This window comes from Chrysemys picta, chromosome 2 (genome assembly GCF_011386835.1).
Source record: "Chrysemys picta bellii isolate R12L10 chromosome 2, ASM1138683v2, whole genome shotgun sequence".
NCBI classification, from domain to species: domain Eukaryota; kingdom Metazoa; phylum Chordata; order Testudines; family Emydidae; genus Chrysemys; species Chrysemys picta.
In genome coordinates this window covers 106841121-106868066 of record NC_088792.1, presented here as the reverse complement: position 1 = coordinate 106868066, position 26946 = coordinate 106841121, and the positions used below count along the sequence as shown (strand labels likewise).

Below are 26946 nucleotides of genomic sequence, written 5' to 3'. Positions count from 1 at the left end.
TGTGACACCATTAATGAACTTGGAGAAATCAAGACGTTTCTTGTGGGCCGCAGAAGTGACGCAGGCTTTGAGAAAACATTGGTTGATGCAGGTGAACTTGTGGAGGAGTTGGATGTATTGGCACTTTTTGAACCAGATCCAATCTGTATTAGAAAAAAGAGGAAGCAGTTCACATATGAAGCAGAGTGAACTTTTACTTTGTAGTCATCGACACAGCAATACATTCGGTTGAAGAAAAATTCACATTGATACAGCAAATTAGTTCAGTATTTGGCTTCATATATGACGTTTACAGTTTGCAAAATACAACACCAAAGCAAATTATGGAACATTGCTTGAATCTGGAGCAAGCTTTGCAACATGGAGAATCCAAAGATATTGATGCCTTTGACTTGTGCAGTGAATTGCAAGCTATTGCAAGACGAGTCAAAAGAATGCATCACTGCAAGAGGTATTGAACTTCATAATGGAAAATAAGCTGACAGATAATGTCCCTAACACAGTTATTGCTCTTCGCATCCTCTTGACTCTCCCAGTTTCTGTGGCTAGTGGTGAGCGAAGCTTCTTGAAGCTCAAGTTGATAAAAACATACATGCGAACCTCAATTTTGCAACAAAGACTTGTTGGGCTATCTACCTTGTCAATGGAACATGACATTGCTCACAGCATTGACTTGGAGGAACTTGTTTCTAAATTTGCTAAACTTAAAGCGCAGAAAAATAAATTCTAAATTATAACGTGTTACTTTGTTACAGTGTATTGTGTATAATGTATGTGATTTATTTTAAGGGGGGAGGGGAGAGGAAGGGGGAGCGCAAGGTGGAAGTTTCACCTAGGGCGCAAAATATCCTTGCACCGGCCCTAATAGTGATGCATGAAATTCACCTGATTCAGGCCATTCATTTCTCAATATTTTCCCCAAAACCTCACTCACACTAGAAAAATCTAGGCTCCATAGCATAGATGTTTCAGCTTGACCCGACTAAAATATTTGGGAAGTCCACTAAACATTTTGTGCCCTTGGTAATGCAGACAGAAATGCAGACACTGTACTAGTTTGTTTATTTATTTATTCCCATGCAGCTTTTATCAAAGTAAATCAGAGTCTGCCTTGATACCTGTTGTTATTTAGTCTGGCTGTCAGTATCTGAATATCTTAAGAGCTCACTCTACTGCCTCAAGCCTTGTTTCCATCCTAGAAATCTGTACAACTGCTACCTTAAGTCTTGTACACACATTTACACAGCACAGCACTGCTCTTTCAATTTAGCATCTCTATGTGATACTTATTTTGGGAAACTTTGTCTTGTGGTCCTTTGTTTAATTATGATTTTTTAGCCTACTTATTTTGGAGTTCTGATAATTGTTAAACTTCCACAACTAGTAATATGCGGGGATAATTGTCAGAAAGATTACTTACCAGTAACTGTAGAATAAATATATATATTTTCTTACTGTATTGCCTGTAACTATTCAGACTATCTGCCCACATTCCCCTCTTCTGGGAGTTCTCTACTATGAGAAGTTATAGTTTACTAAAAGGAACTGAGATGGTTGGGATCATAACGTGTTTATAACTGAACATTTTTGTGTGAGGGTACTTGTGCAGCCCAATGAGCACTACTTTGTGCGAAATTCCAAAAGCTCAGCAGTACTGAGGCACCTATCTATAATGGTGAATATGCAGTGGTAATACAGTCAAAGAACTACAGTTACTGGTGAGCTTCCTTCTTGTATTAAGGCTATAAGTACCATTCTGTGCATGGTTGGAACCATAGCCATTCAGAGTCCTTCTTTTATATTTTCCCATGTTATAATGAAAAGTAAAGCTAAACTCACTGTACTGCTTTATTTATTTATTTACTAGAAAATAGCAGTGTGAAAATAACACCAACAGGAACCCTAATATTCAGACACTTCAAATACGACATGAGTGGAATTTACACTTGTTCCCTCGTTTTTAGACCAACTGCAGAGCAGGCTGAAAAAAACTATTTGCTCAAATATGTTATTTATGGTAAGAGATCAAAATAGTTAATTTACAGTACAAAAACCTTTTTTCTTTCACTTTTAAAATGTATGTTGATGTTTTGAAATTCTGATAAACCAGCTTAATTTAATTTGAGTAGAGTTGCAGAATCTATACCTCTCTCAATAATTTGCTGTTAATTGTCACTTACCAGAGTATTCATGGATTGTCATTTTCAGTGCCTTAAAGGAAATTTTCTGGTCTTTTGATTGAGAAATTGTTAAGCATAGCTCTCTGCTTTTAAAAGGAGACATGAAATATAATTGGAAAATAGAAAATTGAAAAACTTGGTGGGTGAAAATTCTTAAAAACTATGCCAAAGTAATTTCATTTCATGCTGAATTATTCCGTTGGAGATTTATTTTAATGTCTTTTTTTTTTTTTTAACCTCCTATTCCTGGGATTCCTGGAGAGTCACTAGGACACACTTTACACCAATGTAAAGCTCTTATTCAGATTTGTTTTTACAGTGTTGTCAAGTAAGTCCTGCTCTTCTGAGTGAATATTGTGTAATGAAATATAAAGTGTTAGCATTTTTTAAAGAACGTGTTAATTCTGCTTCACTATTCAGAGTAAATTTTGTTGCATAATATAGCAGAATTATTGATTCTGCTGAAATACAAGTATTACAGATAAAATTATATTTCTTCATTACCAGATCCCCTTTTCTTCCCTTAAGGTGTGATTCTATTCTAACTGAAGCCAATAGCAAAACTCCTATTGACTTCAATTGGAACTAGGTTGAAGTTAGTGTTAGCTTAGAAACATTGAGTAGAACAGAATAGGCCAAATTAATTCCTGCTTTTAAATTCACCTGAATTTGGCCCACTATCTCCAACCTTAAAAAAGAAGTCTGATTGCTTTAGTAGTTTGTCAACTTGCTGAACATAGCTGAAAAGGGGGAACTTCTTTTGAATTTTATTTTTTCATGATCAAAATGCTGAAGTATTTATTGTTCCCAGCATCTGTTTTCTAGTGTTATCTTCCAGTCTTGTTACAACTTGCTTGATCCCCACAACAAGGTTCCAATCTAAATATCTGAAAGAAAAATTATTTTTATAGAAATGTACAGGGCTTCCAGAATATACGGGACCTGGGCACAGAAGCAGATGTGGTCTCCCAATTTACAGGAATAATTGATATATAAATGTATTAAAATACATGATGATGTGGCTTAAAAAATTTCAGAATTAATATGGGATACTGCATTATAAACAAGCAGTGAACGGTCTAGTGAGTTATCTTTCAATGGGTACCAGTACACCATCATGTAGTCTGTATGGCATTGTTTTTTAACCCAGCTACTTGATTTCTCTACTGTCTCCACATTCTCTTTTTCTTTGTCATGTACTCCTTGTATTCCTGAATTTTCCATTCTCCCTTCTCTGTTCCTTCATTCTCTATTGCTCTGATGCCTCCCTGCTTCTTTTTCTTTAGCTTCCATTCAGGGCCGGCTCTAGCGTTTTTGCCGCCCCAAGCACCAAAAAAACCCCCCAAAAACAAAAGCCACAATCGTGATTGGCGGCAATTCGGTAGCAGGTCTTCGCTCTCAGAGGGAGTGACGGCCCCGCCGCTGAATTGCCGCCGAACAGCTGGACGTGCTGCCCCCCTCTTCATTGGCTGCCCCAGGCACCTGCTTGCTACGCTTCTGCCTGGAGCCGGCCCTGCTTCCATTATTCCTCTGTCTCCTTGTGATCCATCCATTTAATCTGTAACCCCTACTGTTGTCATGACCCCCTTCACCATGTGCAAGACTGTGATTGTGGGGAGCTAGGGGAGCTAACTTCAATTCAGTACAGATTGCAGCAGAAGAGACTCTCCTCATCCCTCTCTGCCGTATCAGCTATTCAGCAGGACAGCAGAGAGACTAATCTAGAAGGGATGTGCTGCTGAGCTCAGTTGCTAGAGGTCTCTTGGGACTCAGTTTGGGGGACAGGAGTCAATCTTGAAGCCCTTTAAAATAGCTTTTTTGGTTCTCACTAGAAGGTGCAAAATACTGTATTCTAATTATATATTATTAAATGCAATGCCTGTGATAATAAATTGCACCTCATGTTGAAATGTGTCTTCTGAAACTGCTATTGTCTTTAAGTTCCTTTATATTCTTAAGCACTTTTACTATAGTCTCTTCATTTCTTGAAAGTGAAACAAAAATATATAGAGGCTTTGTCCTTATTAGGATATGTTTTGCAAAATGAAAGGTGATATTTATCTATGGAAACAAACAGGAATGCTGAATTATAAAGTATTTTCCATTGTTCTCTGTCACATGAATCCTTCATTAAAATTTCAATGGGGATGTAAATCAATTTTGTTTATGAACTACACAAAAATACTGTCTCTTTTTAACTTAACCTTCATGTTTAAATGTGCATCTCTCAGTATCTTGTATTTTCTTTCACCTGCAGCTTATTCTGATCCTAACTTTTACTATGAGTTTACAGCCCGGTATCATGCAGCCCCTTGCAACAGTATCTACAATATTTCTTTTGAGAAGAAGTTGCTTCAAATACTAAGCAAACTTGTCAGTGAACTTTCTTGTGAGGTTACTTTACTCAAGGCAGAGTGCCATCATGTAAAAATGCAGAAAGCAGGTCTACAAAATGAAATCTTCTTTACTTTTACAGGTAAAAATTATTGATCTTTTAAAGACTGCTTAGTGTTTTCATGGTGAAGCAAAGTTTATTTCATGGAATATCTTCACTATTCCTATTGAAAGTATTTTACGTCTTTAATTCATAAAGAGTTATCTAGATTGTAACAAAATACACAAAAATAATTTATGTGGTAAATCCATGTAAAAATTATGAAAATTCAGATGTCTGACTCCAAAAAATATCCTTCACAATAGCCTACAAACCAAGTTAGGAGCTTTTATGCATCTACCCACAGACACAGTTATTTAGTTGGTCTTATCATAGAGTGCGATTTTGACCCCTGAGGCATGCCCACACAGGAAAGTAAAGGGATATAATATGCCCCCTTCATATATTGTGAGGAGCAGTGCAGTGGGAGAGCAGCTACTGTGGAGCTGTTATTCCCCCTCCTATGCATGTGTGTGGAGGAAGGGAGGCCATGGTTGAGGAGTTAGCAAAAGCATTCCACTGTTTCCTTCCCCCCGCTCCCCCAGACACACACCACCACCACTCAGACCTCCGGGGAAGTAGCCTGTGCCAGGCCTGTGGCTGGTGTGTGGATTGTTTTCCCTGAAGCAAGGAGGGACCACTGTGTGACCGAGAGTCACAGTACAGTTCCTGTTCTGCTCCTGGTGGCAAGGTTTGTGACAAAGCCTTAATAATTTGCTTAACAGTCTGCTACTGTTTTTATCCCCAAATTAACTGGGTGTAGGGGATAGTAGATTGAAGGGCCCTAAAGTGCAAATTGAGGTTGAAGAATCCATCCCTCTGTCTCCAGTGTGCTTCAGCATACTTGTGTTGGAGCAAAATCATTTTGCTCAAGCTTTACTTGATTTTCCATGATTTGGCTTTGAGTAGAGAGCTGTGGAAATAAGAGTATATTACATCACCTTCAGGATGTATATTTTTATCAGGAAAATTGTCAAGAATTTGCTAGGCTACCTGAAACTATCACCAAAAGATGAGAAAATGATACCTATCCTAATTGATTCCCCTTCTTTGGTCCAGGCTCCAAGCACATGGCTAAGAGGGAACTTATATAGCATAAAGTTACAGCTCTTGTGGGGGCATTACAAACAGCCCCTGCAGAACAGCTATGGAGATACAAGATGCCGCCAATGGTCAGTTCCTTTCTTGTTACAGCTGATGAAGGAGCTTCCAGTGGTTGCTGTGCTGGCTGGCTGCCTCAGTTGTCTTGCATGTCTTCTAATTTGACAGCTGTCCATGTAATTTCTCCTTAAAATTCAATGGACAATTGAATCCTTTAACTAACAAAAGAAATTTTGTCCAGTATCACTCCAAGTGGCTTTCCTAATCCTTACAAATCTGTCTCACAAGAAAATAAGACTCAGAGGGCTAGATCCCCAAAGGTGCCAAAAATTAGATTCTGAAAACCCCCATGCAGCTGCTGCCTAACCCTGTAGCTCCTAAAGTCTCTGTGTGCCTAGCATTCTGCTGGTGGACATGTGTAAAATCTCTTACGTCCCAGTGGAATCTGCAAATTAGGCATTCCCCACCTATCTCATCTGCAGATTATGGTCCAGTATGTGTCCATGGAGGAAGAGATGGTAGTAGTGCCCCTTATACCCTGTAGTCAAGTGGTTAGAGAACTCACATAAGATGTAAGAGGCCTGGATACAAATCCCTATACTTCCTGATGTGGAGCAGAAACTTAAACCCAGATCTTCCTTTCTCTAAACCCTGAGCTATGTGGTATTTTGAGGTGAAGCTCAGTCTCTTTTCCACTTTTTGTAAAATACATAAATATTCACTGGGTCAGGGAGACAGAGAATGACTGACCGGTTACGGTACTCTCCTGGGGTATGGGAGACCCATGTTCAAGTCCCTGTTCAACAGCAGGCTGAATGAGGTTTTGAACGTGTGTCTTCCCCAGTTGAGGTGAATGCACTAACCACAGGATTGTGGGGATGGGGGGCAACAGGTTCCACCACCACTTTTTGCATGAAAGGACTGCCTTGGCTTAAGCACCTACTCTAGGAGAATGTTCAAGTAGAGGGAATCTCAAGCAGAGGGACATGCCATCAGTTAGGTGACTAACTCATTTTGCCGGGTGGTGCTTAGGCTCTGCTACCCTTCCCAAAATTTGCTATTGGCTAGCTTAGGCAGCTCCCTACTCAGTATGTTGGCTTTTGTTAATCCCATTCTTAGGCCCCTGACGCCCCTTATATTGTATAAGGAACCTGGGTAGCTAATCTTGGCCTGTGGAATTCCTTAAGCAGCAGGGACCTAAAAGTTAGGCATTGCAGTTTGAAACTTTGGACTAGATCCACATTCTTTATTATTCCCGGGGGTGGGGGAGGGAGGAAGGAAGGGGGAAGAGAAAATAAGAGGCATATTGGATCTAAGAAAAGAGTTCACTCAGTAGGTTTAGGCTTTCATGTAAAGGATGCCTACTTCCATATTTTCATTTGTCTTATTGATCAAAAACTATATGAGGCTTGGCTTGGGTGAAGACCCCTCTCAATATAGGGTATTTTTCTTTACACCTTTTTCCTTAAGAATGTTTACCTAGTGTCTGTCTGTGCTGTCAGTAATTGTAAGATGTCAAGGTAGCTGTATTGGTCCCTACCCAGATTTCTTGTTGAGAGCTCAGTTTTCAAGAGGGATCCATTATGCAGTCTATTCCAGTCAAATGCTAGTGTTAAATGTAAACTTTCATTTTGACAAAAAAAGCGGATTTCATAGAATTTGTCCTGAATTCCAAATGTGCTGCCACCCGCCTTGCAAATGGCAGATTCCAATATATGCAGAAGTCGGTCTCTGTATGGTCTCAGAGTCAAGGAAATATAACATTCTTCCTGACAAAGAACACTTGCTTAAACAATCTGAGCAGAAAATACAATGCTCAGCGTGGGTAGTCCGTCAAAGACTGTAGTTCTACTCATTTTTTCAGGTGTAACATCTGTGTGAAGCGTTTGAAAGAACAAACCCTAAATGTTTCACCAAACCAGTCATTAATAGTTTACTGTTTTTCTCCTCTAAATCTGAGTCATTACTGGGGGGAGTTTAGATTATATAACCTAGAGATTTAGAATTCTTAGCTATTATCTAGACTACGTAGATAGGACTAAGACAACATGTAAGTCTCCTAGACCAGCGGGGGGTGGCGTTAGACTTGCTGGGGCTCGGGGCCAAAGGCCAAGACCCACCGCCCAGGGCCAAAGCCCAAGAGCTTCAGCCCTGGGCGGTGGGGCTCAGGGTTACAGGCCTCCTGCTTTGGTCCCCGCCCCCAGAGCGTTGGGACTAAGGCTTTGGCTTTGCCCCCGCCCCCACCCGAGAGCTGGGCTTGGGCGGGCTCAGGCTTCGATCCCCTGTCCTGGGGTTGTGTAGTAATTTTTGTTGTCAGAAGGGGGTCATGGGGCAATGAAGTTTGAGAATCCCTATCCTAGACTGTCTGAGGCTTATCAAAATCACAGACTGTTTGATCTCTTATTGGAGATTAAGTGGATCAAAATGTGTAAAAAAACCTGTTGTGAACTTGTAGGTGTTCAGAGTCTTGGAACATATTTTACTAGATTTAAGCAGCTTCTAGCGCATATTTCAGAAATGTTTCCATTACAGATCAATGTTAAGCTGTTGGTAAAAAGAGTTCAATTCATACATTTAAAATTCTTGACTTGGCAGCTTACTCTAATATCAAATGCTGGAGAGCAGCACTTCAATCTCTATTTAATTAATATTTCTTCTGGCCCTCCATCATATTGAGTTGTTAGTGCTTGTTAATCTCCCAAGAATGGGGATCTAGACAGGCAAATGATTTTATGAGTGTAATAGTTTGCCTATATGGATCCACGCTTCTCACCAGCCTTCATGTCAGAATTGTATAAGGATTCCTGAGAAAATGAAAGCTAGGGCTCAGGCATTAGACACTTATACCTATAAAGCATGCATGTTTCACAAGAATGTAGATCCATAAGGCAATCATTTTTGAAGAACTAGAGTTGCTGAAGTAATCCTTATTATATTCTACTGTACTATTAGTCTTTCACTAGTGAAAGACTAGAAAAGAACTGATCGTTGGAAGCACTAGGGATTATCATGGCTTTCCTTCAGGTGAGGCTCAAGAAGTTCCTTGCAGAAATAATTGATCAAAACTTTGAGCTTTTGGAGTTCCTGCCTGGCCACACACTCAAAGCATCAACCCAAGAGTGATATATTAAGACCTATGCCTTAATTAAACAGCCACTCCAGTTAAATAATTCTCAAGTGGATTACTCATCTGAATTGAAAGAATTAGAATATTTACAACATTGTTAGAGTCCTAAGATTACTAATTTCCTAACGATCAAAATCTGCAAATAAGTATTGCCTCCAATTACACTTTTTTTTAAAAAGGAGATATCAAATAATATTTAAGTTCACCATGATCTAATTATATGTTCATGAGAGGAAAATTCTGATTATTTCTTTAAGGCAGTATTACTAGTCAGACATCTGAACATGCAAAAATTATTTTCTGTGTAGTTCCTTCAGGCATAATCAGAAATGTAATTTTATGAATCTGAAAAGAAAACCTTAAAGTATATTTTTGGGATATTAGCAAGTTTAATGTTGATTTCAGTGTATTTTTTCCTTTGTAAAGTAGAGTATGTTTTGTTACAGTTTCTTCTTTAGATACAGAAAAAACCAACAATCCATGTCAGCAAAAGAATTGTGATACTGCTAAAAGCTTAAAGAAGGTACTGTAGATAAATCAAAAAACACAAAGACCAGCAAAAATAATCATTCAACTCTTTCTAGCGCCAATAAACTGATCTGAAGAATGAGTATAATAATTAAACATGTTAACGTATGTGCAAATGGATGTACCAGTGAGCACTTACGTGTAATTTACCACCTATTAATATTGTTTAATTTTTGGTTCGCTGTGTGAAAGAGGGTGAATTGCATTGTAGCTTTATTTGGAGAGCAGGCTGGAGCTGTTTGATATCCGGTGGTGAGATAATTACACAGAAGTAAGATACTGAATGCAAATAGTTGTGAAACAATCAGAAGAGGTTTGAATGTGAAGTATTTTATAAATCTAACCATAGTTTGCAACAAAGCATGTCTTTACATTCTTTGACAGTAACCCTGATGTTGATGTGTGGCTTACCAGGACTTTAAAAAGTAAAGTGCTACAATAAGATAGAAAAAGTTAAATATTGCCTTATTACTTATAAGATGTAGAGGACATTTTTCAGAACTGTAGACTATTGAGCTACATTTCAGAAGACATATTTTTTTGTTTTTTTTGAGTCTTAGAACAAAGGTTTTATCAAACTAACCTTCAAAATTCAGTTATTTGAGATTTTCACTTCATCTGACAAAAGGAAAAATGAGTTTGTACATTTTTTGTATCATTGATATAAACAGAAAAAAGTCTTAATATATTAGAAATTTGGGTGTATCTATTCACTTTTTCCCACCAGAAGATTTTGTGGATGACTGGAGAACTGGTAGGATTAATAATATCAGAAAAACCAAGCAAATGAAACAAGTTTGAGATGATGTAATCATTCAGATTATTCAGAAAACTCTTTGGACAATGGATCTATGCCAATTTACACCATCTGAGGATCCCTCCCCCCAACGTTTTTAACATCTGTTTATCCAAAATGCCTGAGAAACACTTGGAGAAAAATGTCTTTGTTAGAAATTCAACATCCTCTAGCTCTTCATGTGAGTGCTGAAAGAACTCATAGTCCATTTCCAGGTTCTCAAATGAGTCCTTCAGCAAACCAAGAAATGCTAGACTTGACTCTCCTGATAATTCTTATGGTAAAAAACAAAATTTTAAAATAAGTCCTTAGTTCATGTATGCATCACTAGAAAACAACAACAATAAAAAAGGTGTGGGGAGCACAACCCAATATTTTTCTCCTTTTGCAAGTCACTTTTAAAGCTTTTTCTAAAGCTTGGGTTCCATGAGTGTAACTGAAAGCGGAATTTGCTCTACTGAATTTGGAAAGGTCACTTAGTTTGTTTATATTGAGAGTTAGCTCCAGTTCACCTGACAGACTCCAGAGAAAAAAATGATTTAAGGCCTGTTCAAGAGAAGCACTCCAACCAGTTAAGGCAAAAATAGCAGTTATCACAAAAAAATAATAATTCTGTTTTGGGTCTACAACTTTGGAATACAGTAAATGGCCGTGGTCAGCAAACAAGATAAGGTAATTATTATTAAAATATGGTCACTTTTAATTGCTTTTCCATTTACTGCCCATTCTCAACCCATGGATACTCGATTAACAAGATGAGATCGCTTTGGGAAGGGGAGGTAAGAATAGGGGTTTTCAGAATGTGCAGACTATTAAGAGCTCTATGCCTTTAAAAATAAGGGTAAAAGGAGAAAAGTAGAGCTTGACTTAGAATGTGAGATGTGTTTGCTTACTGTCCCCAGAAACACCGTCAGAAAATACAGTACTTTATATTTCAAGGGAACAGTGGATTCCTAGGGGCATAAACAAAAATAAAAGATGTCAAATAGGAAATACAGATCAGAAAACGAAGATTTAAAATGTGGCTTACTATTACCTTAGTCACCCTCAATAAGGAAGCTGATACTACTGCAACACTGAGGTCACAGGAAAAAGTGTGGTGGAATTTATTGGATTTGATCTTTGCAAGGACTGACATCCTCAATTAACTACATTTTAAAGACTTGAATAAGGCTGATTAAGGAAATCCACAGGCACATCCTCAAATCCTTCTTGAGAAGCACACTTCCTTGTGCAGCAGTATACTCTTCAAGCCTATTAAGCTGTACATGATGCTATCATATTGATGCCATCACATTGTCACATGTTCCAAGCTGAAGAGCCAGAGCCTAAGCACAGGTTTATTGTGTCTGACTAGGAGTCAAATTCTGCCATTGACTTCACACACTCAAATCGCGACAGACCAGATCCTCAGCTGGTGTTAAAAGTTGTTGGTGGACTGAAGTCAATAGAGTTGCATCAATTTACATCAGCTGAAGAGCTGACACAATGACTGAGATCTAAACACATACCTCAGGACAAAATGTAGTCGTAGACATTCTGTGAATTCATCAAAAGTTCCTTTCCTAAGGTGGTGGAGTTGGAATGCCATTATTATCACTTTCACCTTTATACACATGCCATACTTTACCAACTGGGCTAAACAGCAATGTGCCAAATTCACTGACATCTGAGGTTTTTGTTTCGCTCCTTATGTTTGCAAAATTTGGGACACAGTTTGAATGTTATTACAACCATAAATGGTTCTATAAATTTGGTCCTAACACAATATTATCCAAATACCACTGGCAAGAGGTTAAAGAAAAGTAAGGTTTATAAACATTACAAAAGTGTATCATTTAGTCATGGTCATGCTATCTTAACTACACACAGTTCCGTAGTATCAGGAATCTTGGTTTCCTGGTAAACTGTGCTAATGCAAAATCTAACATAACTGAAAAGTTGTTCCAATTCTAATCTGGCAGATTTATTATGATGATAAATTCAAGATTTATCCATTCCAACGCCTGGGGATAAGTAGGGACACTTGGCCAATCAGAGGGCTGAGGATACTGTCACACTGGGTCTCACGGGAGGTACTTCCTGAAGCATCTATTCTCTGCAGTGCTCCCTGGCTATGCTTTTACAAGGCCTTCTGGTGGCATTGTGGGAATATTAGGTGCTCCAGGTTCTGCAGGCCAGGGTTCTACTCCCCAGGTCCTTACACTATCAAGCAGTTCTGAGTAAAGTACCACCACTTCAGCTGGTGTACCATGCAATGCTTTATTGACAAACTATCACAAGAGTAAATTCCAAGCTATCCTAGCATAGGCAGTATTGGATACTGTAGATATGGCCTTCAGGGCAATGATGGCAACAGTTATGATGCATCACTCATTGTGGCTGTCCTCATCCAGGATACTTAAGAAGCAGCAGTCCATGGTTGAAGATCTCCTCTGAGCGATGCTCTTTGTTCTACAAGACTGAAGAGGCCATGAGAAATTTCAGGGATCCTTCGGATCCTTAGTGGTCTACACCCGGCCTTTAAGCAACAGCAGTTCAGGCACACTGTGCTTCCACTGCATGAGAGACAGCTTCCTTGCTACCAATATAGGCCACCTGAGCACACTAGAAGGAGGCAAAGGTTTTCGAGAAGTAAGTCCTTGGGTGCAACTACCACTCTGTTCCAGCACTCTCCTGCTTCCCCAAGGCAGCAAATTTGACTTTGTGCCCAAGGACAGCGTACCTCTTGTTTCTCAGCCTCTGATATGTCCCCGCTTCCCTTCCTTGGCAACCATCAGGTTCATTTCCATCACACCTGATCCAACAACATCTCTCAACATGGGGTGTTGGATGTGGGTAGAGATCGTCTATATGATACAGTTCCTTTCTTATCCTGCTACTCACCTCATCCTCCCCATCTGTATTCAGTGATTCCTCTCAATCGAGAAGCACAATCCCGCGTAGCTCTCAGTACAATAGAAGAGGTGCTCCCCCATTAAAGAGGGAGAGGGTTCTGTTCAAGATACTTTCTCATTCCCAAGAAGAAAGGGGAACTCTGGCCAATACTGGACATCAGAGACCTGAATGTTTACATCAAGAAGTTCAGATTCAGGATATCTCTCACTTTGATCTCCCTTGTCTAGATCAGAAGGACTGATATGCTGCCCTTAATTTCCAGGATGCGTACTTTCACACTGCAATACCCCCAGACCAGAAATGCTATCTGAGTTTCACTGTAGACAACAACCATTGCTGATGCTAGGTTTTGCCATTTGGGTTTTCTGCATCATCGGGGTATTGATCAAGTGCTTGGTGGTAGTAGCCGCCTACCTCAGAAAAATAGATGGTAAGGAATTCCCCTGTCTAGATAACTGGTTGGTCAGAGGTGGAGCACCTAGCTGGGATGCAGAAAACTCTGTCAGACAGCCTCAGCAGACACTTTGTCAGAGAACACAAGTGGAAACTAAACGACTTGGTGATGTGGAGTATTTTTCAACAATGGGGAACCTTGTTGTAGAATCCCTGTGTCTGATGAGAACAAGAAATGCCCGGCCTGCTGCTTCTAATGGCCCAAGGCCAGAATTCCAAAGGGGATATATTTCTTGTCCCAAGCAGTAATGTACATTTCCACTCATCCACTCTTACTGCAAGTCTTGAGAAAGATCAGGCAGCACAAAGTGACAGTAACCCTGGTAGCTCCCATGTGGTTAAAACAGTTCTGGTTCATGGCATTCTCCAGATCACTGCTCACCATCTGCATTCAAATACCATCAGACCTCTTAACCCAGGACAAAACCACGTTTTACCACCCCAACCCAGCAGCTCTCCAGCTGGCAGATTGGTATTTGGGTGGACAACAAACTTAAAGCAATTGTGTTCTGCTGCTCTTTAGTCAGACCTTAGCAACAGCAAAAGAGACTCTATGGAGAAATGCTGTACAGCAAAATGGAAGAAATTTTTCTATATGATGCCAGCATTGACAGCTATCCCCAGAAAGTTCCAAAATTTCAGCTATATTTGAGTCTCTCTTCTCTGAAAATGTTGGGATTGTCTCTCAACTCCTTACGAGTGCAGTTGGCAGCATTTAGTGCTTTTCACCCATCGGTGGACAACAATACAATCTTTATCCATCCAGTTACAGAGAGATATGTGAATGGCCTTGTCAGAGCCTTTCCTTGTTGCTGATATGGGACTTCAATATAATGTTTGTGCCTGAATGAATGCTCCATGTGAACCCTTGGCCTCATGTTCCTCCAGTCATCTGTCTATGAAAGTTGTCTTCCTTGTTGTAGTGACCTCAGCAAAGAGTTGGAAAGCTGGAAGCTCTTATGGCAGACCCTCCATATACAGTCTTCCATAGTGATAGTTTCCCAAAGGATACATCTTAAGTTTATTTGGAAGGTGATCTTGGAACTACTATCTGAAGAAGGCCATCCACTTATCCGTCTTCTACCTGAAATCACGTGCCACCAGAGAGGACAGGACGCTCCATTCTCTGGATGTCTGACAAGCCTTGGCTTTCTACCTATAGAGGACAAAACCCGTTAGAAGATCCCCTAAACTATTTGTCTCCTTCATTGAATGTATGACAGGAGAAGCTATCTCCATTCAGAGTCATTCTGAGTTGCAGCCTGCTTTGCTTCGCACAACTGCCCAACAGGGTGTGAGAGCACACTCAATTAGAGCCCAGTCAGTTTCTGTAGCTTCACTATAGGACATCCCTCTTCTAGTGATCTGAGGAGCAGCAGTATGAGGTTCCGTGCATGCCTTTGCAAGGCATTACACCTTGGTGTAGGCTTCAGCAGCAGATGGCTCCTTCAGCAGAGCATACCTCCTATCAGTGCAGGGCTTTTCATGCCTTCCTCCTCAGTGAGTACTACTTGTGAGTCACCTCGAGTGGAGTAAACATAGGGACCATCCTTTGAAGAAGAAGAAAGAATGCAACTTATGTTGTACAGTAACAAGAGTTCTTTGAAATGTGTGGTCCCTGTGTATATTCCATCACCTTCCCTGCTTCCCCTCTGCTTCAGATAATTATCTTAAGGTTATTCATGGTAGAGAAGAACAGAAGAAGTAATCGGTCCACATCACTGCTTATACCGTAAGTTGGGAGCAAGAGGAGAAGGGCACAGGCACAAACTGATGGACACTACTAATGAAAAATCTTCTAGTTTCAGGTGCATGGAGTGTATGCACGCCTCACCCAGGGATTACACCTCTCAAAACTCCAGTTACACCCAGGGATTATCCAGAGATAATACCTCTCAAAACTCCATCACAATGCACAGTCAACCTGTGGAACTCCTTGCCAGAGGATGTTGTGAAGGTCAAGACCATAACAGGGTTCAAAAAAGAACTAGATAAATTTGTGAAGGATAGGTCCATCAATGTCTATTAGCCAGGATGGGCAGGAATGGTGTCCCTGGCCTCTGTTTGCCAGAAGCTGGGAATGAGCGACAGGGGATGGATCATTTGATGATTACTTGTTCTGTTCATTCCCTCTGGGATACCTGGCACTGGCCACTATCGGAAGACAGGATACTGGGCTAGATGGATCTTTGGTCTGACCCAGTAAGGCCATTCTTATATACTATACAAACTAACAATGCTTTACTTATTTGTATGTTTTGTAAGATGTGTAGTCAGTATACATATTCCATGACCCATCCACCATCCCTACTTCAGAGTCTTCAGACAACAGGTTTTTGAGATGGTGAAGGAACTGAGGTATACCTTTTTATACCTTCACCTGAGCACACAAGGATGTGAATGGAGCATGTGCCACCCCAGCAGACAGTGCTGACTAGAAAGATCTCTGGTGCATAGGCTCTAGATGTGTAACCACCAGCTGTGGAATACAAATACAGACTACACATCTTTAAGAACATCACTTAGGGTATGTCTACACTACGGGATTAATCCGAATTTATATAATTCGAATTTGGGAAACAGATTGTATAAAGTCGAATGTATGCGGCCACACTAAGCACATTAATTCGGCGGTGTGCGTCCATGTACCGGGGCTAGTGTCGATTTCTGGAGCGTTGCACTGTGGGTAGCTATCCCATAGTTCCCTCAGTCTCCCCTGCCCATTGGAATTCTGGGTTGAGATCTAGTGCCTGATGGGACAAAAAATATTGGCGTAGGTGGTTCTGGGTACAGCCTCACCCTTCCCTCCCTCCCTGCATGAAAGCAACAGATGGCAGACAACCATTTCGCGCCTTTTTTCCTGGGTGAACACTGCAGACTCCATACCACGGCAAGCATGGAGCACGCTCAGCTCAAGACAGCAGTCATGAACATTGTAAACACCACGTGCGTTCTCGTGGAGTTTATGCTGAGCCAGGACCAGAAAAACGAGGCGAGGAGGTGGCGGCGGCGGCAGCGCAGCGACAAGTTTGATGAGGACATGGACATGGACATGGCCACAGAATTCTGTCAAACCGCGGGCCCCGGTGCTTTGGAGATCATGTTGTTAATGGGGCAGGTTCTATCCATGGAACGCCAATTCTGGGCAAGGGAAACAAGCACAGACTGGTGGGACCGCATAGTGTTGCAGGTGTGGGATGATTCCCAGTGGCTGCGGAACTTTCGCATGCGTAAGGGCACTTTCATGGAACTTTGTGACTTGCTGTCCCCTGCCCTGAAACGCCAGAATACCAAGATGAGAGCAGCCCTCACAGTTGAGAAGCGAGTGGCGATAGCCCTGTGGAAGCTTGCAACGCCAGACAGCTACCGGTCAGTCGGGAATCAATTTGGAGTGGGCAGATCTACTGTGGGGGCTGCTGTGATGCAAGTAGCCAAAGCAATCACTCAGGTGCTGCTACGAAAGGTAGTGACTCTGGGAAATGTGCAGGTCATAGTGGATGGCTTTGCTGCAATGGGATTCCCTAACTGTGGTGGGGCGATAGAGGGAACCCATATCCCTATCTTGGCACAGGAGCACCAGGGTACCCAGTACATAAACCGCAAGGGGTACTTTTCAATGGTGCTGCAAGCACTTGTGGATCACAAGGGACGTTTCACCAACATCAACGTGGGCTGGCCGGGAAGGGTTCATGACGCTCGCGTCTTCAGGAACACTACTTTGTTTAAAGGGCTGCAGCAAGGGACTTACTTTCCGGACCAGAAAATAACCGTTGGGGATGTTGAAATGCCAATAGTTATTCTTGGGGACCCAGCCTACCCCTTAATGCCATGGCTCATGAAGCCATACACAGGCAGCCTGGACAGGAGTCAGGAGCTGTTCAACTACAGGCAGAGCAAGTGCAGAATGGTGGTAGAATGTGTATTTGGCCGTTTAAAAGGTCGCTGGCGATCATTACTGACTCGCTCAGACCTCAGCCAAACCAATATACCCATTGTTATTTCTGCTTCCTGTGTGCTCCACAATCTCTGTGAAAGTAAGGGGGAGACCTTTATGGCGGGGTGGGAGGCCTTGAGGCAAATCGCCTGGCTGCTGATTACACGCAGCCAGACACCAGGGCGATTAGAAGAGCACACCAGGAAGCGCTGTGCATCAGAGAAGCTTTGAAAACCAGTTTCATGACTGGCCAGGCTACAGTGTGAAATATCTGTTTGTTTCTCCTTCATGAAAACCCGCCCCCTTTATTGACTCATTCTCTGTAAGGAACCCACCCTCCCAATTCCCCCAGCTTGCTTTCAAACCAAATAAAGTCACTATCGTTTAAAATCATTTATTCTTTATTAATAGATTATAAAAAGAGGGAGGGAACCCAGGTGGGGTTTGGGAGGAGGATCGGTGGGAAGGAAAAGGCCACTAAAAAAAGGTTAAAAAAATGACAGCCTTTTGCTTGGGCTGTCCACTGGGGTGGAATGGGAAGGTGTACGGAGCCTTCCCCCCCCGCCACATTCTTACATGTCTGGGTGAGGAGGCTATGGAACATGGTGAGGGGGGGAGGGGGGTTATACAGGGGCTGTAGTGGCACTCTGTTATCCTGCTGCCGTTCCTGAAGCTCCACCAGACACCGGAGCATGTCTGTTTGCTCACGCAGCAACCCCAGCGTCGCATCCTGCCTCCTCTGATCTTCCTGCCGCCACCTCTCATCTCGAGCGTCTCTCCTCTCCTCACGTTGGTCCTTCCTGTCCTCACGTTCACTGGCTTCTTTCCTATACTTTGAAACCGTGTCATTCCACTCATTCAGATGAGCTCTGTCACTGCGGGTGGATTCCATAATTTCTGCGAACATCTCGTCTCGCGTCTTCTTTTTCCGATGCCTTATCTGTGATAGCCTTCGGGATGGAGGAGGGAGGCTTCAAGAATTTGCAGCTGCTGGAGGGAGGGGAAAAAAGGAGAGAATTTTTTAAAAAGATACATTTTGCAGAACAATGCTTATACTCTTTCATGGTGACCAACACTATTCACATTACATAGCACATGTGATTTCTGTCCAAGGTCGCATTTTGCCTCTTAATATTGAGTGCCTGTGGCTTTGCTGCTAGAGATCACAGACGTAGGTGCGGGCAACAGAATTCGGCTTGCATACGGCCATGGTAAGCCATTGTCTTTCGGCTTCTGCGCCCTCCTTTCCCACATACCAAGCAAAGCCCGTTGAGTGCTGCGGTTTTCCTGTTAACCTTCAGCAGTAGAAAACAAACTAACCACCCCCCCCCATCCAATTCTCTGGATGATCGCTTTACCCCTCCCCCCACCGTGTGGCTGGTATCAGGGAAGATCCCTGCTAGACAAACGCGAAAAGCTCTGGGCCAATTCCCCCCCCCCCCCCCCCCGCGCGCTTGGCTAACTGCAGGGAAGGATTTCTTTTCAGCCACAGGCAAACAGGCCAGTAGGAACGGCCACCTCTGTCCCCTTAATTAAATTCCCGTATTTCAACCAGGTTACCATGAGCGATATCACTCGCCTGAGGATTACACAGCAAGATAAAGAACGGATGTTGCTTGAATGCCTGCAAACACTGGGACCATACGCTGCCAGGCTTTGTGATGCAGTGATACCAGATTACTTGCTGCAAGCATGGCGCGGTCAAGTGTCCTACCATGAAGGATGGAATAAGGCTGCACTGCTCAGAAACCTTGTGGCAAGGCTTTTGGAGTACCTCCAGGAGAGCTTCATGGAGATGTCCCTCAAGGATTTCCGCTCCATCCCCAGACCCGTTAACAGACTTTTCCAGTAGCTGTACTGGCTGCGAATGCATCCCAAGTCCTCAGGGCAAAGTAATCATTAAAAACCCTTGCTTTTAAAACAAGTTTTATATTTTAAAAGGTAAACTCACCTGAGGTCCCTTCCATGGGGTCGTGGTCTTGGATACTGGGTTGGGAGGGTATTTCAGTCAGGCTGAGAAAAAGATCCTGGCTGTTGGGGAAAATGGAGTGCTGGGTGCTCTCCGCAAACTCCTCCTCCTCCTCCTCCTCTTCCCCGTCCGCAGAATCCTCAGGTGTAGCTGATAAGATTATCCCCGTCTTGGAATCCACGGTCAGAGGTGGGGTAGTGGTGGCGGCCTCCCCTAGAACTGCATGCAGCTCGGCGTAGAAGCGGCATGTCCACGGCTCTGACCCGGAGTGACCGTTTGCCTCCTTTGTTTTTTGATAGGCTTGTCTGAGCTCCTTGACTTTCACGCGGCACTGATCTGAGTCCCTATTGTGGCCTCTCTCCATCATGTCCTTGGAGATTTTTTCAAAAGTTTTGGCATTTCGTCTTTTTGAACGAAGTTCTGCTAGCACTGAATCCTCTCCCCATATAGCAATCAGATCCAGTACCTCCTGTACGGTCCATGCTGGTGCTCTTTTTCGATTATCGGCCTGCATGGTTACCTGTGCTGATGAGCTATCTGTGGTCACCTGTGCTCTCCACGCTGGGCAAACAGGAAATGAAATTCAAATGTTCGCGGGGCTTTTCCTGTCTACCTGGCCAGTGCATCCGAGTTCAGATTGCTGTCCAGAGCGGTCACAATGGTGCACTGTGGGATAGCTCCCGGAGGCCAATACCATCGAATTGCGGCCACACTAACCCTAATTCGAAATGACAAAATCGATTTTGGCACTACTCCGGTTGTCGGGGTGGAGTACAGAAATAGATTTTAAGAGCCCTTTATTTCGAAATAAATGGCTTCGTTGTGTGGACGGGTGCAGGTTAATTCGATTTAACGCTGCTAAATCTGAATTAAAGTCATAGTGTAGACCAGGCCTTACTGTACAGTTACAGTTAAGTAACCCCTCCTCCCCCCAACACTGAAAAAAGGCTTACTTTGATGGTCATTGCTACTTGGAGTCTATAGACCATGGAGTTTCACCTGCTTTTCAGTGTTGAAATTGATTCATTAAGAGAAAAAATAATTTGTTACCTAGAATTGGATTTCTGCGAAACCACTCCAGCAATGGGAATAATCTCCCATGTTACATTAGACAGTTACAATAGCATAACTTTTTTGTAGTTTGCTTTACTCTGGGGAGATGCTTGCATTGTCTGTTTCTTGAACAGATGACCTGTCATGGGTGAAAAGAGCATTTGAAGTGTGATTAATCCTGTATGTCAGTAGTTGTGCAGATGGAAGACCCATGAGTCTATTTTGCTGATGCTGCATCATAGAAATGCCTATTATAATATAGGAAAAACTGTCACTCATTTTTAGAATGTTTTTGCTGGTACTGTTTACTTTTTCTGACTCATTACAGCTATTAGTGCCTGCCAAACCTCTGACCACTTCCACGGAAACTAAAATTCACAGTTATAGTAGTCTAAATTTAAAATATGATAGACTAGCCAGCCAGATCAGCAATGATCAATATTGACAGTAATGCATCTCTCAGATCCTGTACCCTACAACCTCTCCCACCTTAAGTACACTAGAAATTTTTTTTTTTACTTATTTTTGAATGGAGGATTTAATAACATTTTTGTTTTACTTTAGGCAAAAGACCTTATAGAGAGATTTTTTAACCAACAAGTGGAAGTGCTGGGGAAACGTTCTGAACCCTTACCTGAAATATACTATATTGAAGGTACTCTGCAAATGGTATGGGTTAATCGCTGCTATCCAGGATATGGAATAAATGCTCTGATACATCCAGATTGTCCTGATTGTTGTGGTATGTGACACATTTTCAAATCATACACATTATTTCAAGATAATTTTCACTTTGAGCTCTATATATTGTTTAACTTCAGAGTAGTCATTCATACCCACCTTATGGTATTATCCTGTCAGCTCTCGCTGAAGCTAATCAAGATTGACCTGTTTTACCATTTTAGACTGATGTTTTCAAGGAACAGCATGATACTGCAGAAAGCAGTCTTGATGATTTAGGTTTTTTTTATCCACAATGCATTTAAGTCAGTGGTATGTGGATCAGATCCTTAGATGGCACTCTTTCTTGTGAGTTAAGGCTAAACATATAACCCTGCAACGTGTTAAGGGGGTCTCTATGCTGTTCATGGTTCCATCTTTCGAGTGAGATGAAAAAAAAAGGCTGACTGCTCTTTGTTGTTACTAAAGGCCCCTATGACACTCTTTGTAACAGCAGAAGTATTAACACAGTATCTTGGTCAAGTTATAAGTTTTGTAATTACATTTGGTTTACTTAAATTCCTTCTCTAGTTGCAATTGAAATGATGCCACATTTCCTGTTCTAACTAGTATGTAATGTGTAATACACTCTTACATAATGGTTCAAGCTTCACCCCAGGAATGGTTGAAATTTAAGTTGTGGATGAAATGATCTAGGTGAATAGCTTTCATATCAGTAAGTTAACTTTGTGTAGCACTTTTTGACCCATCAGAATGTAAGGTGTTACACTAATGTAAGATCTTTATCATTAGTGCTGATCATTTATCTGAAGCTTCCTGGTAAAGTTAACAAATTTTACAAAGAATATGTGCAAAGATCATTAGAACAAAACCTGGAAAATTAATGCAAAATTTTAGGAAAATATTTTCAAGAATTTTTTTAATCATAAGAGAAATTAGAAAACCAAAAATAAAAGTTGGAAAGATGAAAGGTTAGAAGCCTTCCTTGCCCTCCACTTTTTCCCAACATAGGGCGCATATGTAACCCTTCTGCCCCTCTGAGTTGGCAGCAACAAGGGCCGGGTTCAGTATCTAACATAAGAACATAAGAAAGGCCGTACCGGGTCAGACCAAAGGTCCATCTAGCCCAGTTTCCTGTCTACCAACAGTGGCCAATGCCAGGTGCCCCAGAGGGAGTGAACCTAACAGGCAATGATCAAGTGATCTCTCTCCTGCCATCCATCTCCACCCTCTGACAGACAGAGGCTAGGGACACCATTCCTTAGCTGTCCTGGTTAATAGCCATTAATGGACTTAACCACCATGAATTTATCCAGTTCTCTTTTAAACTCTGTTATAGTCCTAGCCTTCACAACCTCCTCAGGTAAGGAGTTCCACAAGTTGACTGTGCGCTGCGTGAAGAAGAATTTCCTTTTATTTGTTTTAAACCTGCTGCCTATTAATTTCATTTGATGACCCCTAGTTCTTGTATTATGGGGATAAGTAAATAACTTTTCCTTATCCACTTTCTCCACATCACTCATGATTTTATATACCTCTATCATATCCCCCCTTAGTCTCCTCTTTTCCAAGCTGAAGAGTCCTAGCCTCTTTAATCTCTCCTCATATGGGACCCGTTCCAAACTCCTAATAATTTTAGTTGCCCTTTTCTGAACCTTTTCTAGTGCAAGTATATCTTTTTTGAGATGAGGAGACCACATCTGTACGCAGTATTCGAGATGTGGGCGTACCATTGATTTATATAAGAGCAATAATATATTCTCAGTCTTATTCTCTATCCCTTTTTTAATGATTCCTAACATCCTGTTTGCTTTTTTGACCACCTCTGCACACATTTTCAGAGAACTATCCACGATGACTTCAAGATCTTTTTCCTGACTTGTTGTAGCTAAATTAGCCCCCATCATATTGTATGTATAGTTGGGGTTATTTTTTCCAATGTGCATTACTTTACATTTATCCACATTAAATTTCATTTGCCATTTTGTTGCCCAATCACTTAGTTTTGTGAGATCTTTTTTAAGTTCTTCACAGTCTGCTTTGGTCTTAACTGTCTTTAGCATATGCAAACTTTGCGACCTCACTGTTTACCCCTTTCTCCAGATCATTTATGAATAAGTTGAATAGGATCGGTCCGAGGACTGACCCTTGGGGAACACCACTAGTTACCCCTCTCCATTCTGAGAATTTACCATTAATTCCTACCTTTTGTTCCCTATCTTTTAACCAGTTCTCAATCCATGAAAGGACTTTCCCTTTTATCCCATGGCAGCTTAATTTACATAAGAGCCTTTGGTGAGGGACCTTGTCAAAGGCTTTCTGGAAATCTAAGTACACTATGTCCACTGGATCCCCCTTGTCCACATGTTTGTTGACCCCTTCAAAGAATTCTAATAGATTAGTAAGACACGATTTCCCTTTACAGAAACCATGTTGACTATTGCTCAACAGTTCATGTTTTTCTATGTGTCTGACAATTTTATTCTTAACTATTGTTTCGACTAATTTGCCTGGTACAGATGTTAGACTTACCAGTCTATAATTGCCGGGATCACCTCTAGAGCCCTTTTTAAATATTGGCGTTACATTAGCTAACTTCCAGTCATTGGGTACAGAAGCCGATTTAAAGGACAGGTTACAAACCTTAGTTAACAGTTCCGCAACTTCACATTTGAGTTCTTTCAGAACTCTTGGGTGAATGCCATCTGGTCCTGGTGTCTTGTTAATGTTAAGTTTATCAATGAATTCCAAAACCTTCTCTCGTGACACTTCAGTCTGTGACAGTTCCTCAGATTTGTCACCTACAAAAGCCAGCTCAGGTTTGGGAATCTCCCTAACATCCTCAGCCATGAAGACTGAAGTAAAGAATCCATTTAGTTTCTCTGCAATGACTTTATCGTCTTTAAGCGCTCCTTTTGTATCTCGATCATCAAGGGGCCCCACTGGTTGTTTAGCAGGAATCTAGGAGTTCCGTTTCAATAACACAATGCAAAACCAGCTCGAGCCCCCACCCAGTGACATGGGACAATTACGTACAACCCTCCCCCCCCGGGCGCCTCTAGGAGGCAAAACTTCCCCTCTTGCAAGCACGGAGTCTGAGTGTAGCAAAAGCTTTTTAATAAAGGAGGGAAACAATGCGGCATTATGTTGGGGAAACACCACAAACAGGATTCATAACACAAACCATGAGCAAAAGACCCACCTCCAAGTAAGTTTGGCAGTGTCCTTTTCCCCTCAGGGTCTTAAGTCCAATCACCCCAAAGTCCAACAACCCAAAAGTCTCTGCCCCTGGTCAGTGCCGCCCCAGAGTTCAAAAGTTTATCTGGAGAGTTTTACCCCCGCAACCTGGATGGAAATGGGGGGGCACACGGAGTGTTAAGGGGCACCTTACGTGGTCTGAGGCCGACTGCCCTGCCTCTCTGTGGAGTTCTGCTGCAGCCTTCACCATGAATGGCTCCGCTCTACCAGCTGCGCCGCACCGCTCCTCCAGCTGCCCCCCGCAAACTGCTCTGCTCCTCTCCGCTCTGCTCGCTGTTCTGTGGGCCGCTCCAACCGCCCCACAAACTGCTCGGCTCTGCCAGCCACGCCACTCCACCAGCCATCCCATGAACTGCTCCAGTTGCCACCACAAACTGCTCAGCTCACTGTTCTGTGGGCTGCTCCAACCGTCCCGCAAACTGCTCCACTCTGCCAGCTGCTTAGCAATATATCTTCAGGCTCCCCCACTAGTTAACATAGCACTCAGTGATCTCAGCTCAGCAGTTTTAGCTCTTTTAGTGATTTTAGCTCTTAGTGATTTCAGCTTGTAGTAGGGGAGCCCCAGTGCTGGTGCACTATTGGCCCAAAGTGAATTTAGCTCAGCAATCTCTAGCTAGACTTCTAATAGAAGCAAAATTAGCTCTGAATTCAACAGTGGAGAGAGGGGGGGTAGTGTAATTGGTGTTCCAGGCCCTCAAAGTGGGCCCCATACCATCAGGTACACATACTTATCCCCAATCTCTCCTAATTCACTGGGTTTTGTAACCCATACCCCTTGTGTAGCGAGTGCTACGTAGTTAATGGTGAGTCCCTCTGTCATACAACAGTTCCACTGGCCTTGATTCACAAAATCAGGGTAACAATACTTTATTCTTCCTGCCCCAATAACAGAGAAACTGGAAATCCCACACCAGCCAAAGTAACCACTTCCAGTTGCTGTTGTCCCAGGCTAGGCGGGTGGGTGTGCCTATGCAAACAAGATCAGCCCCTGAAGTTTTTTTCCACCCTCGCCATAATTTACCACCCGATGTCAGGGTAGAGCTCATCCTGACTCTGCTTACATCTATATATAAAAAAACCATCTAGATTTGTAGAATGAGCATGCAAAAGAGACAATTCTAGAATATACTGGAAGGAGAAACAAAGAATGGGTCAAATATTGCTCACTTTATTCATACAAGTTCTATCACTAAAATCAATGGGATCACACACTTGATTAAAGTAACCAAGGTTTGGATCATCATTTTAAAAAGTTACTTTGACTCTAAATTGTTCTTAGATTGTTTTCCTTAATAGTGTTCAAATGATCTCAATTAGACATTGAGGCTGAAATCTCAATAGTATGGTGTAATGTAGAAGTCTACAGAAGAATAGAATAAAGCTGCACTTGGTCTTTCGGTGAAGGCAGTTTCCTGCATGGCTGGAGAACAGGGAAAGAGAACGTATCTTTCAAGATGTAATCCAATCTAGAGACTTTTTATTTTAAAAAAAGAAACAAAGATTATGCAAGAAAATAGAAAACATAATGAGAAGTCCCTAAAACTGCAGGATCTGCAATATATTTGCATATGAGATTTTTCCATTTGCTCTGATTATGAGAAGGAGTTTATACCATACACGGAAATGTCTTCCATTTCTTCCAAAGGAATGTAGTGGAGCATTTGAAAGTTTTACCTTATCCATAACTATAGTTTTACATAATATTGAGGAAAACTAGAATGAAAGCTCTGTGGGGTTCTTGGGAGTACCTCTCTACCTCTTAGGAAGGTTTATAGTATATAGTGCTCCAGTTCTATCATGAATTCACTTCCTCTTCCCTTTTGCAGAGGCTAGCTCCCATTAAACACAATAGTCCTAATAAGCCCTTGGGCTCCGGGGCAGTGTAAGGGCTGAAAATCATAGAATCATAGGACTGGAAGCGACTTTGAGAGGCCATCTAGTCCAGTCCCCTCTACTCATGGCAGGACTAAGTATTATCTAGACCATCCCTGACAGGTGTTTGTCTAACCTGCTCTTAAAAATCTCCAATGATGGAGATTCCACAACCTCCCTAGGCAATTTATTCCAGTGCTTAACCACCCTGACAGGAAGTTTTTCCTAATGTCCAACCTAAACCTCCCTTGCTGCAATTTAAGACCATTGCTTCTTGTCCTATCCTGAGAGGTTAAGAAGAACAATTTTTCTCCCTCCTCTTTGTAACAACCTTTTATGTACTTGAAAACTGTTATCATGTCCCCTCTGTCTTCTCTTTTCCAGACTAAACTAACCTATATTTTTCAATCTTCCCTCATAGGTCATGTTTTTTAAACATTTAATCATTTTTGTCGCTCTTCCCTGGACTTTCTCCAATTTGTCCACATCTTTCCTGAAATGTGGTACCCAGAACCGGACACAATACTCCAGTTGAGGCCTAATCACCGCAGAGTAGAGCAGAAGAATTACTTCTCATGTCTTGCTTACAACACTTCTGCTAATACATCTCAGAATGATGTTCACTTTTTTTGCAACAGTGTGACACTGTTTATTCATATTTA

The 26946-nt window shown here is 41.9% G+C and overlaps 1 protein-coding gene across 2 annotated transcripts in view; it reads left to right on the top strand.

Annotated features, from left to right (window-relative positions):
- Positions 1 to 26946, top strand: part of ZPBP (zona pellucida binding protein) — an 80439-nt gene that overhangs the window by 37551 nt on the left and 15942 nt on the right. The window contains exons 4-7 of one of the 2 annotated variants that reach the window (XM_005278560.4): positions 1868 to 2017; positions 4438 to 4656; positions 9289 to 9365; positions 21038 to 21215. In XM_005278560.4, coding sequence (XP_005278617.3) covers positions 1868 to 2017; positions 4438 to 4656; positions 9289 to 9365; positions 21038 to 21215 — 624 coding nt within the window. The remainder of the gene's footprint in view (positions 1 to 1867; positions 2018 to 4437; positions 4657 to 9288; positions 9366 to 21037; positions 21216 to 26946) is intronic. The other variant, XM_065583921.1, reaches the window with a different exon arrangement.